The sequence below is a fragment of the Linepithema humile genome, chromosome 1, assembly GCF_040581485.1.
Source record: "Linepithema humile isolate Giens D197 chromosome 1, Lhum_UNIL_v1.0, whole genome shotgun sequence".
In the NCBI taxonomy this organism is placed as follows: domain Eukaryota; kingdom Metazoa; phylum Arthropoda; class Insecta; order Hymenoptera; family Formicidae; genus Linepithema; species Linepithema humile.
In genome coordinates, this window is record NC_090128.1 from 46,844,869 (window position 1) to 46,865,468 (window position 20,600).

A 20,600-nucleotide genomic window follows, 5' to 3' on the forward strand; every position below is an offset into this window, starting at 1 on the left:
ATGATGTAATGTGCTAGGCACACATATTTTTAATCATCAACCGTCTATTTTCGCCGTTACAACATCGAATGAGCTTTTACGAAAAAATAGCATAACAAAAAGACAACTAAATACAAAATCAGAAAGAAATTTAACTTTTAACTTTTATTGAGAAATTAACCTTTTTAATTCATCATGCAAAAGTTAACAGAAAACTGGAATCGAAGATGAATCTGAATTCGTAGTAAATTGAGATATAAATTCTTCCTAGTCTGTTCCTCCTTCATTTTAATTAGCTTGATCTTTTACATAGTATGAAATCTTGGTGCAACAATTTTATAATGAGATCGTATTAACGAAAGATATAATACTATTTCCGTGAGTACTTCACCCAGTTGGCAATTTTCGACACGGACTCTCGTGTCAAAATTGGCATTAGTTTCTCGCAACGCAAAACTGAATCACTGTTTTTAAAATTGAGTGTAAAACCAGAGATTGTCGTTTGGAAGCAAAAGTGAGATGCAAGCGACAAATTCTTTGCGCATTATATCAACTTTGAACAGGTTTGATTAAAATTGTTGGATGTTCATCGATTTGAAGAATTTTCACTACTTGGCTAATCGCCAATCTACGCGCGCGCGCACGTGCCCCCCCCCTTACCCCAACACACACACACACACACACAACGTTAGCACGCTGTCGTGTTTGTTTCGAGATTTTGACTTACCATTTTCGAGTGCCGCTATTTCGAGATGGACATGTCAGCAGACGTGAACCGGATTTTTCCACTGTACCGCCTGCATCAAGTCAATTCTAATGACGAGTAATTATAGAAGATCTAAAGGATGAAAAGACACATATTACTTTTATGGAAATCGAAATCTAGTTGATTTTATCATCAAAAACTAATCCATATCTTGAATTTTATCACTCTTTTGTTATTAAAAAGATAACTTAGAAAAATAAAACAAAAATGATAAGCAGAAAAATTGATTGAGGATAAATATAAGCGTGAATATGCTTTAATAAATAATAAAATAGCAAGTTTAAAAGTGTAATTATATTATTTTATACAAAAAGAGATTTATTATTATTTATTTTTATCTTTGTAGAAAATTTTTATGAAATTTTATTTTTGAAACTTGAACATATGAAAAAAAACGCCGAGTTTCCGGTGCGTTCGAGTAAACGTATCGGTATTTTTAGTAACAGTTTCGACTCCGACACTAATATCCCGTGAACGTACCTAGCGACGGAAGAACACCGCAATGCACCTCTATATGTATACGCTTTACTCTGATTTTATACTGATTTTATTACTTAATACTTTTTTCGTCTTGCAAGGAATCTTGCGTCTTGAGGAACAAACATTTCTCCAGCAAAAATTTGACGTTTCCATGATATTTGATATACAAATTAAATAGTTACATATATGTATATAATGAACGTACATGTGTGCCAAATAGAACATACATATGCGAACGTTGCTTGTAGATATGCACGTAAGTGCATCAAGCACGAAATAGTTCTTGCATGACGAAAAACTGAACACGGATTTTTCGTTAGTCGAAAATTGTATTGGTTTCACAGATCCCAAAAAAAAAAAAAACAAATCAATATATATAATACAAAATACTATTTTATTATTTTACTCGAGTAACGAAGATTTCATCGACTTTTGTCAAGTGAATTTATCGCTTTCTTAATCGATTAATTGGCTACCGAGCATTTCATCGAGCATTTATGTTGCGCATATATTGAACTTATGTATTATTGTATATAAAATATTAAAGCCAACTAAAAGTTTCCCGAAATTCGAATTAATATTATTGCAAAAATTCACAAAAAATTCTATACATTGCAACAACAAAGCTTTAATTTTAGAAAGTATGACAAGCATCGCATACAAATCGCGCAAATAAGAGTACGAAAGATCGCGCGAAAAAAAGTCGAATAACAAAATTCCAATATTTCTCTCATATTTACATATACGTATACTTCTCACACTTGAAACGCATGCAAGTACGATATATTTGCAATCATTATAACTATTATTTTTGCAAATTATTCGTGCGACTTCGTCGTGTGGATCGAAAGACAAAACTGTCGCGAGATCGTCGAAAAATTACAGCCATCACGCAAGAGATTTATTTTTCAGAAGGGGGATAAAGAGGATTTTCACGTCGGGACCCATCAACGCTATCCACCGTGACCCAATTATTGCATTTCTCAATTGGATCGGGAAGCTTTCGTGCGCTCGAGAAAAGATCATGCGGGCTGTTCTCAACGTGTCGCCGCTGCGTAAGAGAGACCGACCCGAGAGAAGGAGGATATGTATCACGTGTTATTTATAAGTTCGATGCGAGGGTCGGCACTTAACCTTGCCCGACGTGGACCGTCAGGCATGTCACCTAGCCGTTTTATTGCGACTGTGCTCCCTGCGACTGCTCGAAACGCGGTTCCAATTGGGTCAGATCCACGTCTGCTTTTTGGAGCATTTCACGAGTTGTCAGTGACAGAAGCTTTGAAGGCGGATTAAACTCGCGCCACCTCTCCTCGTCCATTCTTCTTTCCACGACAGAATAGTACGTCGTAATAATTTATTGCAACAATTTGACTTTTTGAGTCTCCCCTCGCAACCTAATCGCGTGTCGCGCGATTTTGAAATCTTTCAAATGGTGTTTGTAAAGAGAAATTTTTTTCTCGAGCAAAATTAGATATAAATATAACAATTTTATTCCTTTAGAAAAGTGATGGGATACAATGAGAATAATTACGTGCTGTGAAAGCTTAAATTCGTAATCTTTAATGTTTGATTAATTATCAAGCACATTAACTTTATCGTATAGATAAAATGAAAAACTGTATATTGTCGGTAGGATTATGAATCACATAAGATATACGCGGCACGTATGATTGAATTTATAGCATACAGATACAGCGACATTGTAAAAAATCGATTTTTGCCAAATCACGATTGATAGTTAATCGTTTTGTAAACACAATTCTACAATTCCGACTGCACGAGCGAGCTATAAATGCTCGCTGGTAATGAGCTAAAGCTAGTAATGAGAAGGAATATGTATAATTAATCTTTCTGCAGTGCTTCCAAGTTCAAAGAATAAATGAACGGACCACGAGACTGGCGATAATCAAGACGCATGTTTGGATTATCGAAATAATTCAACTATGATTTCTACCGTAGAAATGCATTCTGATATCTTTCTTTTTGCTTTTGGAAGAAAGTAAAAGATCGGTATCTAAAGTTTCTCCTTGCTATCTAAACTTTAGATACCGATCTGCGAAACTTTCGATCAATAATCTAATGCATATTTTGCTTTACTTTCTGAATTCGACTATTATAGTTCCAGCAATTTCTATTAAAATTTTCTCTTTCCATTTTTTATAGTTAAAGAATTATCACGATATTATTCTTCTTGGAATTTCAAAGTATGTGATATCTCCAGAATTATATAGAAAGATTTCTTATACACATACATATAAATGTGTCTATGTAGTACCATATCTCATAGATGAGATAAAATACACAAGTCTATCTTTTCTACACAACTTTGTGCACATATGCGGAAAATATCATTTATGAATTGTTGGTTTTTTTTTCTTTTATTTACGCCATGATATAACCCGCTAATAAGCAACAAAGACAAAAGAGGCAATTTACAGCAAAACCAATTATATTAGTTTCCGTTCACCAAAGTATTGTAAAATGAATAACGCTAAGATATCGTCTGAAAAAAATACGCAAAATCTCAAACACTGAAAATGAGAGAATCGTTTCGAAGATTTCTGGAAAGCAAAGAAGAGAGGGAATTTCCGGGTGCTTTTCCTGTGAAAGCTCTGTAAAAAGAGAGAATGCAAAGTAACAACGATATTTCATTCTTGCTTTCGTTTTTCTTTGCGAGTAAAGAATACAACGATAACGAATGCTCACCATATACCGCTAGAATCTTGATGAAAACAGACGCGAGAAGAGATAACGTGTTCGGAATAGAGGGAATATCTCGATCGACGAAAGTCGACGCGGAAATTTTTCAGAGATCAGGTCCCGTTTATGACATTTTTTCCCGTCAACATACTAAAACCTTGGAATTTTCAATAAATATCGATAATAAAGACATTATGGCAACTTGCTACCAACCTTCCATCTTTTATATTAGCTTCATAATTTTGTATATGTATATATTCTGCATAAAAGATGTGAATTGCTGAGAAATGTAAAAAGATGTGAAATATGACGAAAGATTCCAAGTAGTGTACCAGTTGTAGTTACCATTAGTAACATTACTGCATCTGCGGTACATCTTTCGCTTTTAGCGGAAAACTTGATTCAATTTACGTAAACGGTGGTCGATGCAAAAATTGGAGCTTCGAGAGCTGCGTTTCTCAAACAAGATTTTCAAAGTCGCTGTATTTTTATAAACTGAAATGTCTCACTGACACTAGCAAAAAGTTAATCAGTATCAGCAACATCTGAAGCAGCGCGCTCGCTCCATCTCTGCCTCTACACTTCGGTACAACGCGCTCATCACCAGGACCACGCCCTCGGCGAAGAACCGACGCCGACGCCGACGCCGTCGTCCCTTTCTCCCCTCTTGAGCATCTACTCCCGTCGCCGCTCGCCCTCTCTTTTCCCCTCTCACTGTTGTACTCTCTATCCTTCTTTCTCTCCCAATGGCCCCCGTGTCCCACCCGACGCCTCCGTGCCAGCCAGCCTGACGGCCCCCCAGGATCTCGTCAGAGCGACTCGACTCGTCGTCGACGGTGACTCGCGCGTTATTCCGCGCTAGTCCGCCACCAACCTCGCGATCGTCTATTTCGTCACCGTCACCATCACCGTCACCGTCGCCGTCGCCGCCGTCGCCGTCGCCGTCGCTGTCGCCGCCCGTCGTCTCCGCCCGTCGTCAACATCGTGTCGTTTCGCTGGTGGTGGTGGTGGTGGTGGTGGTGGTAGTGGTAGTAGTGATAGTTGTATAGTATTAGAAATCGTAATAGTGGTGTGGTAGTGGTGGTAGTGGTGGTAGTGGTAGTGGTGGTGGTGGTGGTGGTGGTGGTGGGTGAGAATGATCAGTGCGCGCGCGAGAGAAAGAGAGGGAAAAAGCCGGAAACCGAGCGCTCGTGAAACGTCCGCGCACGCAACAAAGTGACAGTCGTTGACATCGGGAGGGGACCGGCGATCCATCGATCTCTAGTATCCCGAGATCGGTCGATTCGTGGGATCGAGAAACGCGCGGTCGCGCGTCACGTTGCGTTGCAACGAGGGTGTCTTCGTTCGAGGGTTGTTACTTGTGGATGACACACTGGGGTGGTGGTGCGAACGGAGAACCCTCGCGGTGCGTGGTGCACCGCTGCTGATCGAAGAGGGGAGTCACCGTGGTCACTGGTGATCCTCCAAAGACGCCTTTCATCGAATCCCTCGAAGAATCGCACGGAAACGCGGAGCAGAACTCGTGTCCTCTCTAGTTTATCAAAATTGGAAGCAGCTACATCATATGGTACGTTGTGACAATTTGGTTTGTAACAGTATATATGTCGTTGAAGAAAAGTCTCGTGGAGTCTGTAGTGCGGAAGATTAGTAGCATGGATTGCGTTGAAGCGCAAGTGTTTGGGCTGATATAATGAAACGGAGTAGTGATGCCTATGCATCAATGAAATGTCGAATGCGACTAGTCGGAGATTCACAGCTACGGTAAAAATGTATAACTTTGTACGTGAGAAATGTGCGTTTCTCGTGAAAGGCGAATGATGAGACAGACTATACGCTAAACGTTCAAGAGTCTGAGGAAAATCTTTTTTTTTAATTTGATTTTTATTTTAAAGTATCGCGTGAAAGGTTTAAATTATGCATATGTCAAGAAATATTTACGAAAAAGATCTATATATCATAAGAATACATTCATACATAAATATAAAAAATAAATTGATAATACAAATATAATCATTGATCATTCAAAGAAAATCCTAACTTTTTCACATTTCAAAAATGATAATTATCTTTGAAGCTGATCAAAAAATCGCAGAGTAAGCGTCTACATGTTTTTTATTTCTTATAATTTTTCACTGTAATTTTTCTTTATGTATTATATAACTGCACGAAGGGAAAGAAACGAATCCCTGACGAGTTCACAGTGCCGTCAATTCCGCAAAGATATAACTTATTACATTCGTGTTTCTCTTCCGCTGCTGGATGGAAAATATTCGTGAACGCGTTTCCGCCTTGTTTTCGATGTTGTGACGTAGCAGTGAGACGAAACGGCAGTTCGGAAAAGCGTGAGACTTAACTAGGTGGAATTTTAATGTTTCCACGAAGAGAAGCCGCCGCGAAATCTTGTAATTAACATTGCTGCATGATTGCGGAATCGAAAGAAATAAAATGTAAAAGCAACGTCGACGCAATTTTTGGTGATAACGGGACGGGAAGTAATAGCGGACCACACTCGGAAAATAATGAGACATCGGATCGCGACGAGATGAAATTTAGGTATGATACTTTAACGTTAACTAAATTTCATTTTGTTGCTCACAAATTGTGATTTAGAGAGGAAGGATTAGAGAGTTAATTAATTGATTGTTGATATAATTAATCCTTTTGAGCTCGATGATGGTCTTTGTTAATTAATTATCATTCGTGTGATACCCCGTTTTTTATTCTAGTTTCGAACTAGAATACGTTTTAAACTGGACTGTTCATAACTTGAATGTAATTTGATAGTGCTCAATAATAAACAAAGATTTTACAAAGACAATCGATCATTGCTAATTACAGCTAAATATTGTTTATTCGTTTTACTAACAAATTAGGTAATAAAAGATTATAATTACAGGTAATAAATAATGATAAATTATCCATTGGTAAAAGAACGTATGTATACAGACTTGGATGTTTTAAGAGAATTAAACCAAGAAATTTATTTCGCACGTATAGTAAATATGTATCTGACACACATACACACAATTGGCGAATATGTTTACCGAAGCCGAGTAAGAAATTCATCATCGTAAATTTATTATCTTATTTACTCGCATCAACGGTTATGTTTGTCGGTGAATATTGGATGCGAGCTCCGCGATAATATAGAAAGAAATTCAAGTCCGGATATATATTATATGTAGTATACAATACAGGTGAGCGAGAATAGGATGGAACATATATATATATATATATTCGATGATTTTCAGATTTTTACAAATTCCTTCTAATATGAGCGTGAACGGGAACGGTTGGTTTAGCACGGTTTAGTCGTGTACAAAAAAATTGACCTTAATATAATCTGATCTAATACAATGATGATTAACGGGGGAAACATATTGAATTTAAAATGGCATCATGTAAAATTATAATAGTAAATTGCATAATTAACAAAATGCTATTAAATTACTTGCCGTGTTATATCCGTTACACGTGTTCACTTATACTTATCTATTTTACTCTATTTTTGAATACAGAGAGAATATAATATTTAAAGCGTCTATTTTGCGAGCGTCAATTACGAACACATATTTTGAGTTTTGAATTATCTGTATCTGCAAATAAAGATATAGTCATAACACGACTTACGAATTCGAAATGATAATCAATTATGTGTATTCACGCGTGCTTCTACAAGCATAGAAATTTTAGCGACTATTGAGCAAGGACGAGCGTTAAGAGCAGCCAATCTATATATAAGAGAGCTGTAATTCTACGGCTTAAGCGCGTTTACGTGGTTGTTATTTCTTGATAAATTATCCGGATATGCATTTCGTGGAAACAAGATTGTCGCATAGCGTTTTCTCGAATTTACAAGATGCTAGATGCGCTATACATATGACGTTTTCTTCTTATTCCGGTTACTGATTTCAAAGAAAATAAAAAAAGCTAAAACGTCAGTTATGTTCTTTGATTTTTGTAACGATGACAATCAAATCGTTGTTAAAATAGTGGTTGGATCTCATAATAATTTATTGAGCAAAATGCGCAACCTGCACCAAACCTGCACCAAATCTGCACAAAATCCCACAGCTGATAACAACCAAATATTTATACTTGTGTAAAAATTAATTTTAAATTTATTATTTAAAATCTAAAATGTTCCAATTATACGAGCGGAAAAGAAAGAATAGTCCCACTTGCTGCGATTTTCATCATGAGAAAAGAAATTGCGATTGCTGTCGCCTTGAGTACGCGAAAGCATGTGCACTGAAACAACTTCGAAATGACTTTGATCTCGAAAGTGGCTAGTATGGAAGCCTATGGAACGCGAGAGTTACGAAATCTTTCGCATTAAAATATAAACAGTCACTCGGCAGTTAAGTTCAAATTTTCTTTTAATATCGAATAAATAATTTAAAATGGGGTAAATGAATTGATGCAATCTCAGAAAATGGTATCTTGTATCATCATATGTTTGTGGATTTAAGTTAATGTAGATACAAACAGTTGTAGACTGGTTTCTCCAATGGATCAGTCTGTTTTCTGATCGAATAACTATTGAGATGCCGCCAAAATTCAATATATTCTACTGATTAGTTGGGTAAATCTTTTTAAATCTATTAGTTGGTATTTTTTTTTAATTCTTAAATATACAAAAATATTAGCCTTTCTTATTGCAATCAATTCTTTAAAAACTTAAAAATTGTAACATTCAAACATCTGAAATTAAGAAATGCGAAATTAATTTTACCCATGCTAATGCTATTCTACGATGACTATTTGATCATCGTACGAGATGAGAATAAATAGATAATTTTCGTCGCTGTGCATCGATTTGACGCGAAGCCAAACATTTGGGTTTTGTTTGCTGCGCTCCATTATTGATTTTGGTACAACACTGGTAATTCGGTGATATTAGAATACCACGAAGAAATTTAAATCAAAAATTGTATCTTGATAATTTTTCAATATTCCTTCGAGCAAATTGCATACCACCGAAATGATCGAAAATCAAGAGAACAAGTTCTTTGGTACATTCGATGAATATTAAAAGTTTTACCGCATAAAAACATAGACTTGTTTCATACTAATCATTTTTCCTATTTTTCTGTGTGTAAAAGGTGAAAAGTGAAAGGTAAAAGTATAGAAATAAGTAAGAAACATAGTAACGTCAAATGGAGCGCAAAGCTGAAATAAAATCAAAAGCTGCGATCGTTAGTTAATTTTCCTTTGTAAGAAATGAAACCGAGATAACATTGGCACAATCGCGTTTGACCCACATTTAATGGAACGACAACAACCTTGAATAAGTCGATAGAGTAGTGAATAACTGAACTGCCTCTGAAAGAAGCAAGATTGATTGCTTACAATCTTATTGATTGTGATTGCTTACAAAACGTTTAAAAATATCAATACAACGAACAAAGACGCCCACGCGAAACTTTGAAAACTTTTGCTCATGAGGTAACGATATTCTTTTCGTTATCTATGAATTCTCAATGACTTGTGTATTCAAATTATAAAAATTGAGATTTTTCTCTCATAGAACAAAAAATAAGTAATCTTTCTTGAAGTAAAAAATGAGATTGAGTATGATATAATAGATATTTTGCTAAATATCCAAAGATTAGATCAACAAAAATGATTAAAAGATAGTAAAGATACAGATAGTGCGTAAAAATTCAATTAATCGTAATCCATAATGTCTGAATTTTTTTGTCACATTAAATACTGCATACATAAATAATTTATTAACTAAAATATTAATTCAAGAGGCATTGAACTAAATTTCATTAATGTGTGAATATAGTTAATGCATACATCAATAACATACATCGATGACAGTAAATAACGAGACAGCAAAAGCTCGAATATAAACACAAATTAATCTTTGGCAGAGTCAGATAACATCTGGCGTGTGTGATGGCAAAAATTTGGAATCTATGTGGCTGTTCAACGTGCGACTATAATGCGAGAAGTGTCTCTATCTACGAATCTTTTTTGAATCTTTTTGCACCATTGTTCTCTCTCCTGATCAAACGCTAGACGATAAAATAGAATCAGCGATTCTTAAAGAAAAAGGCGACAGCATAGGCAAAAACAAAATATGTTCTGATGAAAGGATATACAAGAGAAAAAGGGTGGTCTTCTTCTCGCCTGCCGCTATGAAACAGCAATTTGTGCAATATTAAATATTTTTAGGTCTAAATTTGTGCTTTGTGGGCGTGTAAACATATATAAATATGGCATGAATACGAATGCATACATTCACTCTGCTGTGATATTAGAGCGAATGCTTTATGCGAAATTCTTTTTGTAAGCCAGATTGCTCGATAATAATTAGTAAATAAAAATCATTATCTTATTAAATTTACATCATCAACAATCACAATTGTTGCAAATTAATCATCAACTTTTAGATTGCAAACCGATAAAATACATTTTCAGCTCTTTCCGCTTGGTCGAGCGTAATCTTCGTCTGCATAATTATAATATTAACTGATTTACCTATGGGCGTGTCCCCGAAATCCGGGTACAGAGAAATAATTCGCTATCTAGTTTCGGTCGATTAAGCAAATAAAGCAGTCGGCTGTTCTACCATGATATACTCGTACTATAATCATTAATCGCACATGGTTAGAAGTTAATAATTATAATTTATATATATGTATATAAACCAGATAGAATATTTAATACCGTAGGATATAATTTTACAAACATTTTGCAATATAGAAATTAATATTTCGCATGATATAAATAAATTTCACTAAATTCTAAAACTTGCACAAATTTTATTTAATACAAATTACGTTTAACAAAATGCACTAAAACGCGGTGCAAAGGAATCGAATTCCGACCGATTGAGCAAATCGCTATTTATAATCGTACACTCTTCTGCGATGTAGATGCATTATTAATAAAAACAATGAATTTTTAGATGAATTTGCATTTGATAGAAAATGCTGTAAAAATAATTAAGCAGAATAGTTGTATGTTTCACAGAATAGTTGTTAATCGCGCGAGATGTTCCATCAACCCCCAATTTACAAAGTTATTGTAGATCCGGCAAAGTAACTCTTAGGCTGCTTTTAATATCATCATTTCTCAGATTTCCCTGAAAATGCAATTAAAAGTACGGTGCTATTAATGAAAAATGGAGACATGGACGAAATTTACCGAGTGTATGCAAGTACAATGAAAGTGCAATGAAGTAGACGATCATAGATTATTAGCTCATCTACAATTAGAATATAAAAGCGTATATACCCGGCAGAAAGTTTTTCAAAAATATTGTAATAAACTGAATATAATTACAAATGATTGCAAAAGATTGCATTTTAAAGCTTTATCTATAAATTTGATTAATACTCGTGGCGAGTCTCTTGTAACTTTCCGCTATTCTGCTAGGTATTCTGCAGTCGAATTTCTCGATTTTGTTACAACACAAGGTGAGGGAAGATTAAAAAGCACTGACACTTGATTCGTTAACACTGCTTACGATCATCGAGAGCGACACGCGTAAGAGGTTATTAACTTATTACGTCGCGCTGATAAATATAGGCGTCGAGGAAACGCAAGAAAACACAACACGATCTCTTGCGTCAGCTAGCCAGCTAGCTGAACCGAGTGTCTCTATTCTTTGTCACGACGCGTGCAACGATCATAGTCGATCAAAAGGCGAAACGTTGCTTGTTTTAGACGCTCATCGCGGTTCGTCTGTGAAATTTCGCGGAAATCCTCGCACGAGCGCTATTACTCGGTAAATCTTTTGGAAAATGATTAAAAAAAACTAATTTGTTTATCAGATATCCGAAAAAAAACATGCAAGTGTCTTTAAGAGGATCTTTAATTACTTCTTGTCACTAACATTGTTGGAAATATTTTTCTGGGAAATTAAAAAATCGCGTTTTAATCTCACAATCAGTGGATGCTATAGTTTTTTAAATAACAAACTATACGTGCTTACGCGTCACTCGGCACGTTCCCAGACGCGATGGATCGTAGCGAGGATGATGACAATCCTTCGGAAGACAGTGGGTGTGTTACAACAGAGTGTTGACTGGTTTAAAACGCTCTTGACACACACACACACACACACACACAGACACACACACACAAAAGCTATTGGGATATGTAAATATTAGGAGAGGAATATTCGCGATTTATCTTTTTTCAATGTTTGCATTCTTTCGTTTTTCGCAAAAGTGATAAAAATAGAATATATTGTCAAGTTATGTATTACCGGCCTTGCTCGTATGTGGGCTCGTATGTTATTGATATTAAATATATTTTTCTATTATTTAATTTCATTATATATTTATATGTATACATCTCAAAGTCTATAATGTTGGAATGTTTTATTTTTGCCGGGAAATTTCTTCTCCAAAGAAAAGCAATAAAAATCGGTCGAAATATGTCGCTACAATTATTAAAAGGCATCGTAAACGCCAAAAATGTAAAATCTTTTAAAATAAAATAAATATAATAGAATCAATTGATTAAAATAAAGTTTCCTTCTATTATGCGTAGTATTTTTATAATTGTATCTTTACATAGTTATGCAAATATTCTTTTAACATGTTGTTTCGACGCTCTGTAAAATTGACTTTATTATTATTATTAAATTTATCTTTTCTTTCTTAATTTTGCAGAATATGTCGTCTCTACGAACTCAATCGATGGGTGGTGGAGTTCTTGGTTTGAGTAGTGTCGGTTCCGATCGTACGGGCGCAGCCTCGACTGCTGCCGGTTCGCATTCTCACTCGCATAGGAAGCATCATCATCACCATAGAAGCAGAAGCGCACCCCGGGCACCAGAGAAACCGCCTAGAAAGCGTCATCTAAATCCCGGACAGAGTCTCGCCTCGATTCCCAGTCAGATCAAATTGTCGATGCTAAACAGCGGTCTCATCTCCTTCGGTAAGTCGACTTGATTTCCTCTTCTCGCAATGAATTACTATCGCGTACCCCAAATTAATCCCAGGCAACATTAAAGTGATGGAGAAAAACATTTTCCAGATATTTAAAAAAAAGATGCTCTGATTTTCCAAATCTTTCAATCGACTTTCTATGCTTCTCTTTATTATCCGCACTAATGTGCATAAATGCATGTGCGTTATATACAATAACGAATTATAAACGACGAGAATTGTATACAGCACGAGCAGAAGAATGAATTAAAAAGCAATCGATGCTGATGGTATTGTGTTATGGTATTTTTATCGGTATTTTACGGCTTGAATCATTTGACAAATGAAAGCCTTGATCCGATTGGTGGTGATTTGTGCAACTTTCGCATTAAGCGTAATAAATTATTAATATAAATAAGATGTAGTATTAACAAACAATGCTTTACATATTTTTCAAATCGATACGTTGGGTTCTCGTTTACTCTTTTAGCTATGATCATGAATGTATGCAATATGATGCAGTGAAGCTGTGAACAAAATGAATATTTCATTGAGGACGAACAAAATGTATAATACTAGCTTCGTAAATACGAGATACTGCATCGTTGCACGTTGAAATTGCGTGAATTTTCGCGTCGGTATCGTAAATGCATTTTCCACTAGGTTGAATTTTATGTATTCAGGTCACGAAATCTGAAGACTCCTACTTAACGACTGCGCAATTGACACTCGATAAAGAACATCAAGCGCATAATTTCATAAAGCTGAACGCGCTTTCTCTCTCTCTCTCTCTCTCTCTCTCTCTCTCTCTCTCTCTCTCTCTCTCTCTCTTTCTCAGCCTTTCGAGGCGTAAATTGACTACTTCTTAAACGGTATATTATTTTATAAAATTTCTTTTTGATGCTTTTGCATCTCAAAAAAATAACTCGGTCATCTGCCATCGTTGGCAAGTCAGAATGAAGCTTGTAGTATTGGTAACTTTTAAATTAACTTTAAATCAAATTAAGAAATCCGATAAAAAATTATTCGTGATGCAAGAGTAATTATAGTAAACGACAGCTTTAAATGGCGAATCAATGTATCGAGAATTTCATCTGCAATGAGATTGAGGAGTTGTTTATTTTCAGGTGTAGTATTTTTCCTGACTGATATATATGCTTTGATACATGTCATCATACAAAAAATCAATTAATACGTGCGTTCCTTCACTCATGGTGCTACGAGCATGTAGCTAGCGTTTTAACGGGTGATTAAAGACCGATCGAGTTCATTACTCGTATTTTATAGCGGAAAATTGTCACGTAAAATAAAGTCATTGTTGACTTGCATTTCTAATAGTAAAGTCATTCATTTACTCGCTTAGATCGTGGAAAAACTTTTCTCTTTGTTGATGTACGCGAACAGCATTGTCATTTTACTTCTAGTTATATACAGTGAACAATGTGATCGAGATGCGTTAATCATTGCTTGAAACAAGGACACCGTCAGTTACGTATTCTCTATTGCTATTGTATGGCGCTCTCCGACGTGCATTTTTTATCTTCACATACAAAGTGAAATCCTGGAAAAAGATGGTTTTCTTATGAAAGGTAAATTATGCGGGCCAGTAAAACCATGTGAAAAGAATTCAATAAACATTGCGTCGAAAAAGCATATCAAATATTGAGACTGACAATGAGATAGAAAAATGGCTAATTTTTCATAACACGAAATGCATTGTTACAGTTTTAGCGAAACCGTAAGAGAGAAGCGCAGTAAATCTCTTTCGTGTCGTCTTTATTTTCAGATATAGAAAAATGCCCTTGAATATTATATTATGAAAATATGACTTTGTTTACATTTGGAATGGAAACTTTTTTCAAAAGAGGTGAGCAGCCAACGATCAGATATCGAAATTAGATATTTCTGATTAGATTAATTTGTTCTATATGAAATAAACACGTCAATCTTCCACAGTTTTTTTTTTTTTCAGTTTCAAAGACTGAATAAATCAAAACTGAATAATTGCATTTTTGATATTTTTCTAAAAGACAATTAGTATGATTTATCGAGTTTAGTTGACAAGGTCAAATAGCTAGCTGGCTTTGATTGACGAATCAAGAAATTATAGCTTCGGGAGAAACAGAGATGCTGCAAAGAGCAGTGCATCCGATATTTTTAAACTGGCGCATATAACCAACTGCATAACGTTTGGTCCACGCCACTGCAGATACGTTGCTGTCACACGATGAACAAAGTTAGTTGATCTTGACACAAATACGGCGGACGACTCGCCGTTACGAGCGTTGTACCTCAGCATCGTCGTTGTTAGCAGTGGCAGGCCTCTTTCGCAACGAAAATAAAATAATGCTTTTCCGAACTGATTCATGTTTGACCTAAGTTTGCGAACCGGATACGGGATGCAAGTATAAAAACTGCCACATTGCGTGACAACGACTATACTGGAATTTGTCAGAGTACTCGACCTCTTATTTTGTTAGTTCATCGGTACACGACGACTGTTATACACACGGTTTTAAATTGAAAGAATTAATTGTTGATTTCAAATCTTTTTCTAAAATATGCAATACCAAGCTTAGGAAAAAGCACAATTGCTGCTGGTCCCTGACAATTGAGCAAATTACTGAAATTAGTGAAAAATTGAAAAACTCATACGAACAGAAAATGTACATTTAATATCGACAGAAAAATTTCTTAAATAATTTTTATTAGAAAAATTAGTGAGTTAAAATCCGATCAACATGTTTACTTATTGTAAGAAATTAATATTGTTCCTCGTTACAACAATTCTGCATCTTCGTTGTACACACAACGTGAATAAACTCCATCTAACGTATACTTGACAGACACTTTGTCAAAATATACAGATTCATAATAAATTTTGATACAAAATATTTTCTTTCACATCATTTATAAAAGGTTATTTACGGCACTTGGATAAAAAATTGTCCATTGCGATTTTACAATGCGCAACATGCGCACACAATCGCTTCGTCATTGTGTGATTTTACTTGCTGAAATTGATCGATTTTTCTTTGCAAATTGATAATTATAAATAATAGGTAGGTAGACTGAATATCCATTCGATCGATGGTGGCGATGGTACGCGTCAAATGAGCCGACCGGCAAAAATAACTTGATGGAATTCCACACGGAGTTCGGCATCTCCAAGTTTTGCAAAGAGAATACGCTGGCGTATTTAGAACGAGTCGAGATAAAACAAAAATATTTCGGTGTATGCGGCTTCAAGAGCGCATTATAAATAAACTGCAGTCGGTTAAGATTACCGCTCATTCCGCACCATATCTGAGATATCTGAGATATCTGAGATATCTGAGATGCATTGATGCGCGCAATTTTACACACAAGTGTGAACATATTTATATACAATGACATATACAATGTTATATTTTAATATTTAAATTAAAAAATTGGACTCTAACAATAAGGTCAGATTATACGTCAAGTACAATCAGCGGACACATTTGTTTTTCGAAATGTGAAAAATATGCAACTTGTGCAATTCACCAACTTGTATATGACAGAAGATGCGTTTCCTACGTGCTCGGCTCGTTTCCCTTCCGGAATTGCGGACGGTCATTAATTCGCGACCACGAGCACGTTTATATTTATCTTCGCGGCATCTTCCGCTTTGTTCGTGCCATCGGTTATCCGAATCGCCGTACGGTTATTTGAGAAAGAATCGCGTTCCCGGCATTCCGTCGAGCGTGTTCGTAATGCGGAATTTCCGAGAGGAGGCACACACAGTGTATCGATGTCGGGTGTCAATCGGCACGAAATGCGAACTTGTCATAGCGCCAAGTAAGCTCAATCGCTCGTTACTCGAGTCACCGGTCACCATCGACACGATAGCAGCAGCTCTCGCGACTACATCCACGATCGACGTCACTGATTCTCACTGATTGTCACGAGAATAAAAAAGACGAAAGACGAAAGACTTATTGGCACAATCGCAAAGAGGATAATATTTTTCAATGAAAGTTTCACCTTTCGAAAATTTGCCAATATTTGCAATTTATTTTGTCGATAATTATTCCCTCGATTAATTAATTAATTATATTGAAAATTTAACTTTTTGTGGAAATAAGTGGCAAACAAAATGAAAAATTTCTTCTTTTCTTGTTTTTGCTATCTTTCTCGCACTTGACGTTAATATACTTGACACATAATTCTTATTTTATCCAATTATTGTGGCTGGCGATAAAATTGCAAAATTCTCCTCACCGTCGTGCGTCTACTGCCCAAGTCTCTGCCCAAGTCTTTACCAGTCTCGTATGTGCTTGAGAGCTTTCCCGCCGGCGATCGATATTTTCGCCGAAGAACAAAGCGTCGAATGTAAGTCCGAAACACATTGCGCATTCTATATGTAATATCGAACGAACGCAGTAAGTTGATACGGCGTTGCGTTCGATGATGAGCTATAGAATGTGCGGCAATGTACGCGGAAAGTTGTCCGTTCCAACTTACGGAAATCGAAACATCTATGTTTATTGTCGCGATTATGTCCACAGACTGGTTCATTGTACTTGTCAGACTGCAGCAAACGCGACTGCATCGACTAGCGACTGTGCGTTGCACGAGCGCATAGAACGTCTGTACAGACGTTCAACAACCTGCGTTCAATACAATGAACTTTGATAATCATTATGCAGACATTGTCGCTGAAACTGTATCATTATCTCATTAGAAATTTTACATGTCGTAACACGGCTCATTACACGCGTTTTTATATCTCCGCCTTAATTTAAAGTTGTGCGACAATAGACTACGATACCGATATTGACGATGGAAAAGAAATAATATTTTATTGTATTAAATTTAAATCTAAAATGTGTTTGATATTATACATCAAGTACCGAATATATATTTAATTTCTCGGAGAAGGAGAATAGCAGGAGGGAGAGTTTTAATCAAGCGTTAGCTTACCGCTATCAATCGAATATATCGGACTAGAATAAATTGCGACAAGAAATTGGTGGTGGCGTGATACACACATATATGTGTGTCCACCGATAATTGATCCAACAGTACGGGCAATTGCGAAACGATCGTACATAGGTACGTGTACTATATCGCGTGTTCAATTTCGATCGGAAATTCTGACTCGCGCTGCCATCGTGCTCGCCCGCTCGTCGCGCGTAATAATAAAGCCGCTGATTGCGAAATCAAATTAAATTGCGCACAGGCGCAATTCGATCATTTAATCTAACCCGAAGGCGAGTTATAGATCCGCGCAAATTTCACACGAACAAATTTATCGCGTGACTTGATGTGTTTTCATTTACGTGCGCGCTGACTTGTTCAATTGGCGATTAATAACTGCGAGTGATTTCACAAATGTGCAAATTTGTAACAATTAAGAATTTCTCGCATTAGCCTCGCATTACACTATTACATCATCGAAAGAAACCATAGTATCTAGTGCGAAAATAAATAAATGACATCAATTATTGCGAAATTTGCGTTGCATTATTATCACAGATATGCCTATCACGATATTTCGATTTCAATGCTGCAAGAAAGAGCGATTCCGACATACTTCGCAATACTTTACGCGCGACAGAATCGTCTCGATTTAAATATTAATTTCGATAGAACGATCGTTACTTATTCTTAGTGTTGGAAAGAAAAGTAAAGCCGTCGTCTCCAAGTGATTTATATATCATCCACAATGACCCGGGAGTTGCTTATAATCGCCGACAAAAAAACTTTACTTTAGAATCAACAACAAAGGGTCAATTAAAAATTCTCTTTGTGTTGAAGGCGAATGCAGGCTTGCTTTTCTGCGCGAGAACCGTGGTTCTAAAGCCGACTTTTATCTATCTTCTTTTCTCATTTTATTTCAAGCCCTACTCTATCTGCAATGTTCTCACCCCCCCCCCCTCTCTCTCTCTCACGCTGTACAGACATCTGTCTTGAATACTGCTTGGATACATCAAACTCTCTACGAGATCAAATTGAAAGCGCTTGCTCCCCATTGTAATGCGCGTTTCAATTTTTCACGAGTTGTTTGTAACTTTGTAATTTTTACCACAAGAATACTTGCAATCGATGGCAATCGTTATCTTACAGCCTCATTCCGGTGTCAATCAATTTATTTTCCGCTTCTGTTGAATTTCGTAGCTTTCTATCTTGAATTCTCTCGATCACACATCATACGATAATTAATACAATCTATGTATATACGGCATCTTGAAGTGCATTTCCAACAAACCTCTACAGTATTTATTTAGTTCTACTATACCTGTGTATGTTCTATTCACTTTTTAGTCTATTTCAAGTTTAACCAGTTGAGTGGTAGACTTTTCTGAAAGATTTGTGCCAAAAGTGGTAAGAGCCAAAAGTTAAAATATCGAAAAACGGTGAAACATGGGTTTAAAGTTTTCAAAAAAGCAACTTTTCGGAATGGGTGTGGATCCCCCCCTCTACGCCCTGGGGGACGGGGGGAGGGGGGGGCAGAATAGGGGTGGAAAATGTTAAATGGCACTATGGATCGAGTGGGGATCATTTAAAAAGGCGTTTCAAGATAAGAACAATGATTTTTTTTAATGTTTATTACAATTTTTCAGTCAAAAGTGGTGGTGGATCAAAAAACGGGAGGTAAACTTCCGAAAAGCTATCACCTCCGATTTGGCTTATATTCAGCCTAAATACTTATTATATCTAGTGAATAATATTCCCAAATGGATTTTTGGCGCAAATGCCCCCTTCGCCCCCCAGCCTCCCTCAAAGGTTCAAAAATAAAACTGTTTTTGTTAATTATTTCAGAAAGTATTCATTGTACGGAAAAAGTTGTCAAACATAAAATGAAGCTCATAAAAAGCTCTACAAATAAGGTTTTATACATATTTTATCTAACTTTAATATTTTAGTCGTTTTAACAATTAACAGTCGCCATATTGGATCCACCATTTTGAATTTTGCAATTTTGACAACAGAATCGAATTCAGCAGCCCAAAAAACTTTAGGATATCAAGCTTTATGCAAATCTGTTGAAAATTAGTGGAGTTATTTAGAAATGTACATATATGATACATTACCACGTTTGGCACTTTTTTTTTGTACATATATGATACATTACCACTCAACTGGTTAAGAGAAAATCCTACGAAATTGGAAAATCGCGTATATTTAATATATGTCGCGTGCGTTTAATTATTTAAAGTAAATCTTTGAAATCAAGTTGAAAATATAAAGCTTATTAATTAATAAAGAATTGCGCATAAAGTATATTACAAAAAACTCTTAGCTTTATTCTCAATTTTTAACAGGAGTAACAACCGGTCTTTTATCGGAACTTCCGGCTGCTATTTTTCTCCTAGCGCATATATAGAATTGTCTATCAATTTTTTGGCGCAACACGTTACCAGAAACTGTCATTAATCTCTATTGTATCAGATGCATACAATACTGTATTCCAATTTAATCGTGTGCATGTTTGGTGCGAAGCTTAGCGAAGTCTAGTGAAAAGCTTGACAACGTAAAGGTTAAAGGTCTTAGATTGCAACCATGTCGCAACGACGCACATATCACACGTATCATATTATCGTTATATCATTGATGTTGTCATTCATGATATTCAATGTGTGCACAATACCTACGCAATACCTACACACGCGTAATATGCAAATAAAGTAAAAATAATTTTAATCTTTTTAATAAATATTTAGCGTTGTAAGAAATGTATGTTATTATTTAAACTTCTTCCTCTTCTCTCTTTCAGCTATGAAATAAGTGGATAATATGGATAATATGAATTA

At 35.9% G+C, this 20,600-nt stretch overlaps 1 protein-coding gene and 2 long non-coding RNA genes across 4 annotated transcripts in view; 1 reads left to right on the forward strand and 2 right to left on the reverse strand.

Annotated features, from left to right (window-relative positions):
• The window catches only part of LOC136997085 (uncharacterized), a 66,010-nt gene that overhangs the window by 3,074 nt on the left and 42,336 nt on the right, over positions 1 to 20,600 (reverse strand). Inside the window, exon 3 of one of the 2 annotated variants that reach the window (XR_010887906.1) lies at positions 707 to 817. This is a non-coding gene — a long non-coding RNA (uncharacterized lncRNA). Of the gene's footprint in view, positions 1 to 671; positions 818 to 20,600 lie in introns of those variants that run through there. The other variant, XR_010887905.1, reaches the window with a different exon arrangement.
• Positions 2,765 to 4,986, reverse strand: LOC105669526 (uncharacterized). Its single transcript, XR_010887902.1, has 2 exons — positions 3,932 to 4,986; positions 2,765 to 3,837 (listed from the first exon to the last, which is right to left on the reverse strand). It is a non-coding gene; the product is annotated as an uncharacterized lncRNA (long non-coding RNA).
• Positions 4,980 to 20,600, forward strand: part of Ptp36E (protein tyrosine phosphatase 36E) — a 48,313-nt gene continuing 32,692 nt past the window's right edge. Inside the window, exons 1-2 of the mRNA XM_012362509.2 lie at positions 4,980 to 5,492; positions 12,562 to 12,829. Of these exons, the coding sequence (XP_012217932.1) occupies positions 5,490 to 5,492; positions 12,562 to 12,829 (271 nt within the window). The 5' untranslated portion in view covers positions 4,980 to 5,489. The remainder of the gene's footprint in view (positions 5,493 to 12,561; positions 12,830 to 20,600) is intronic.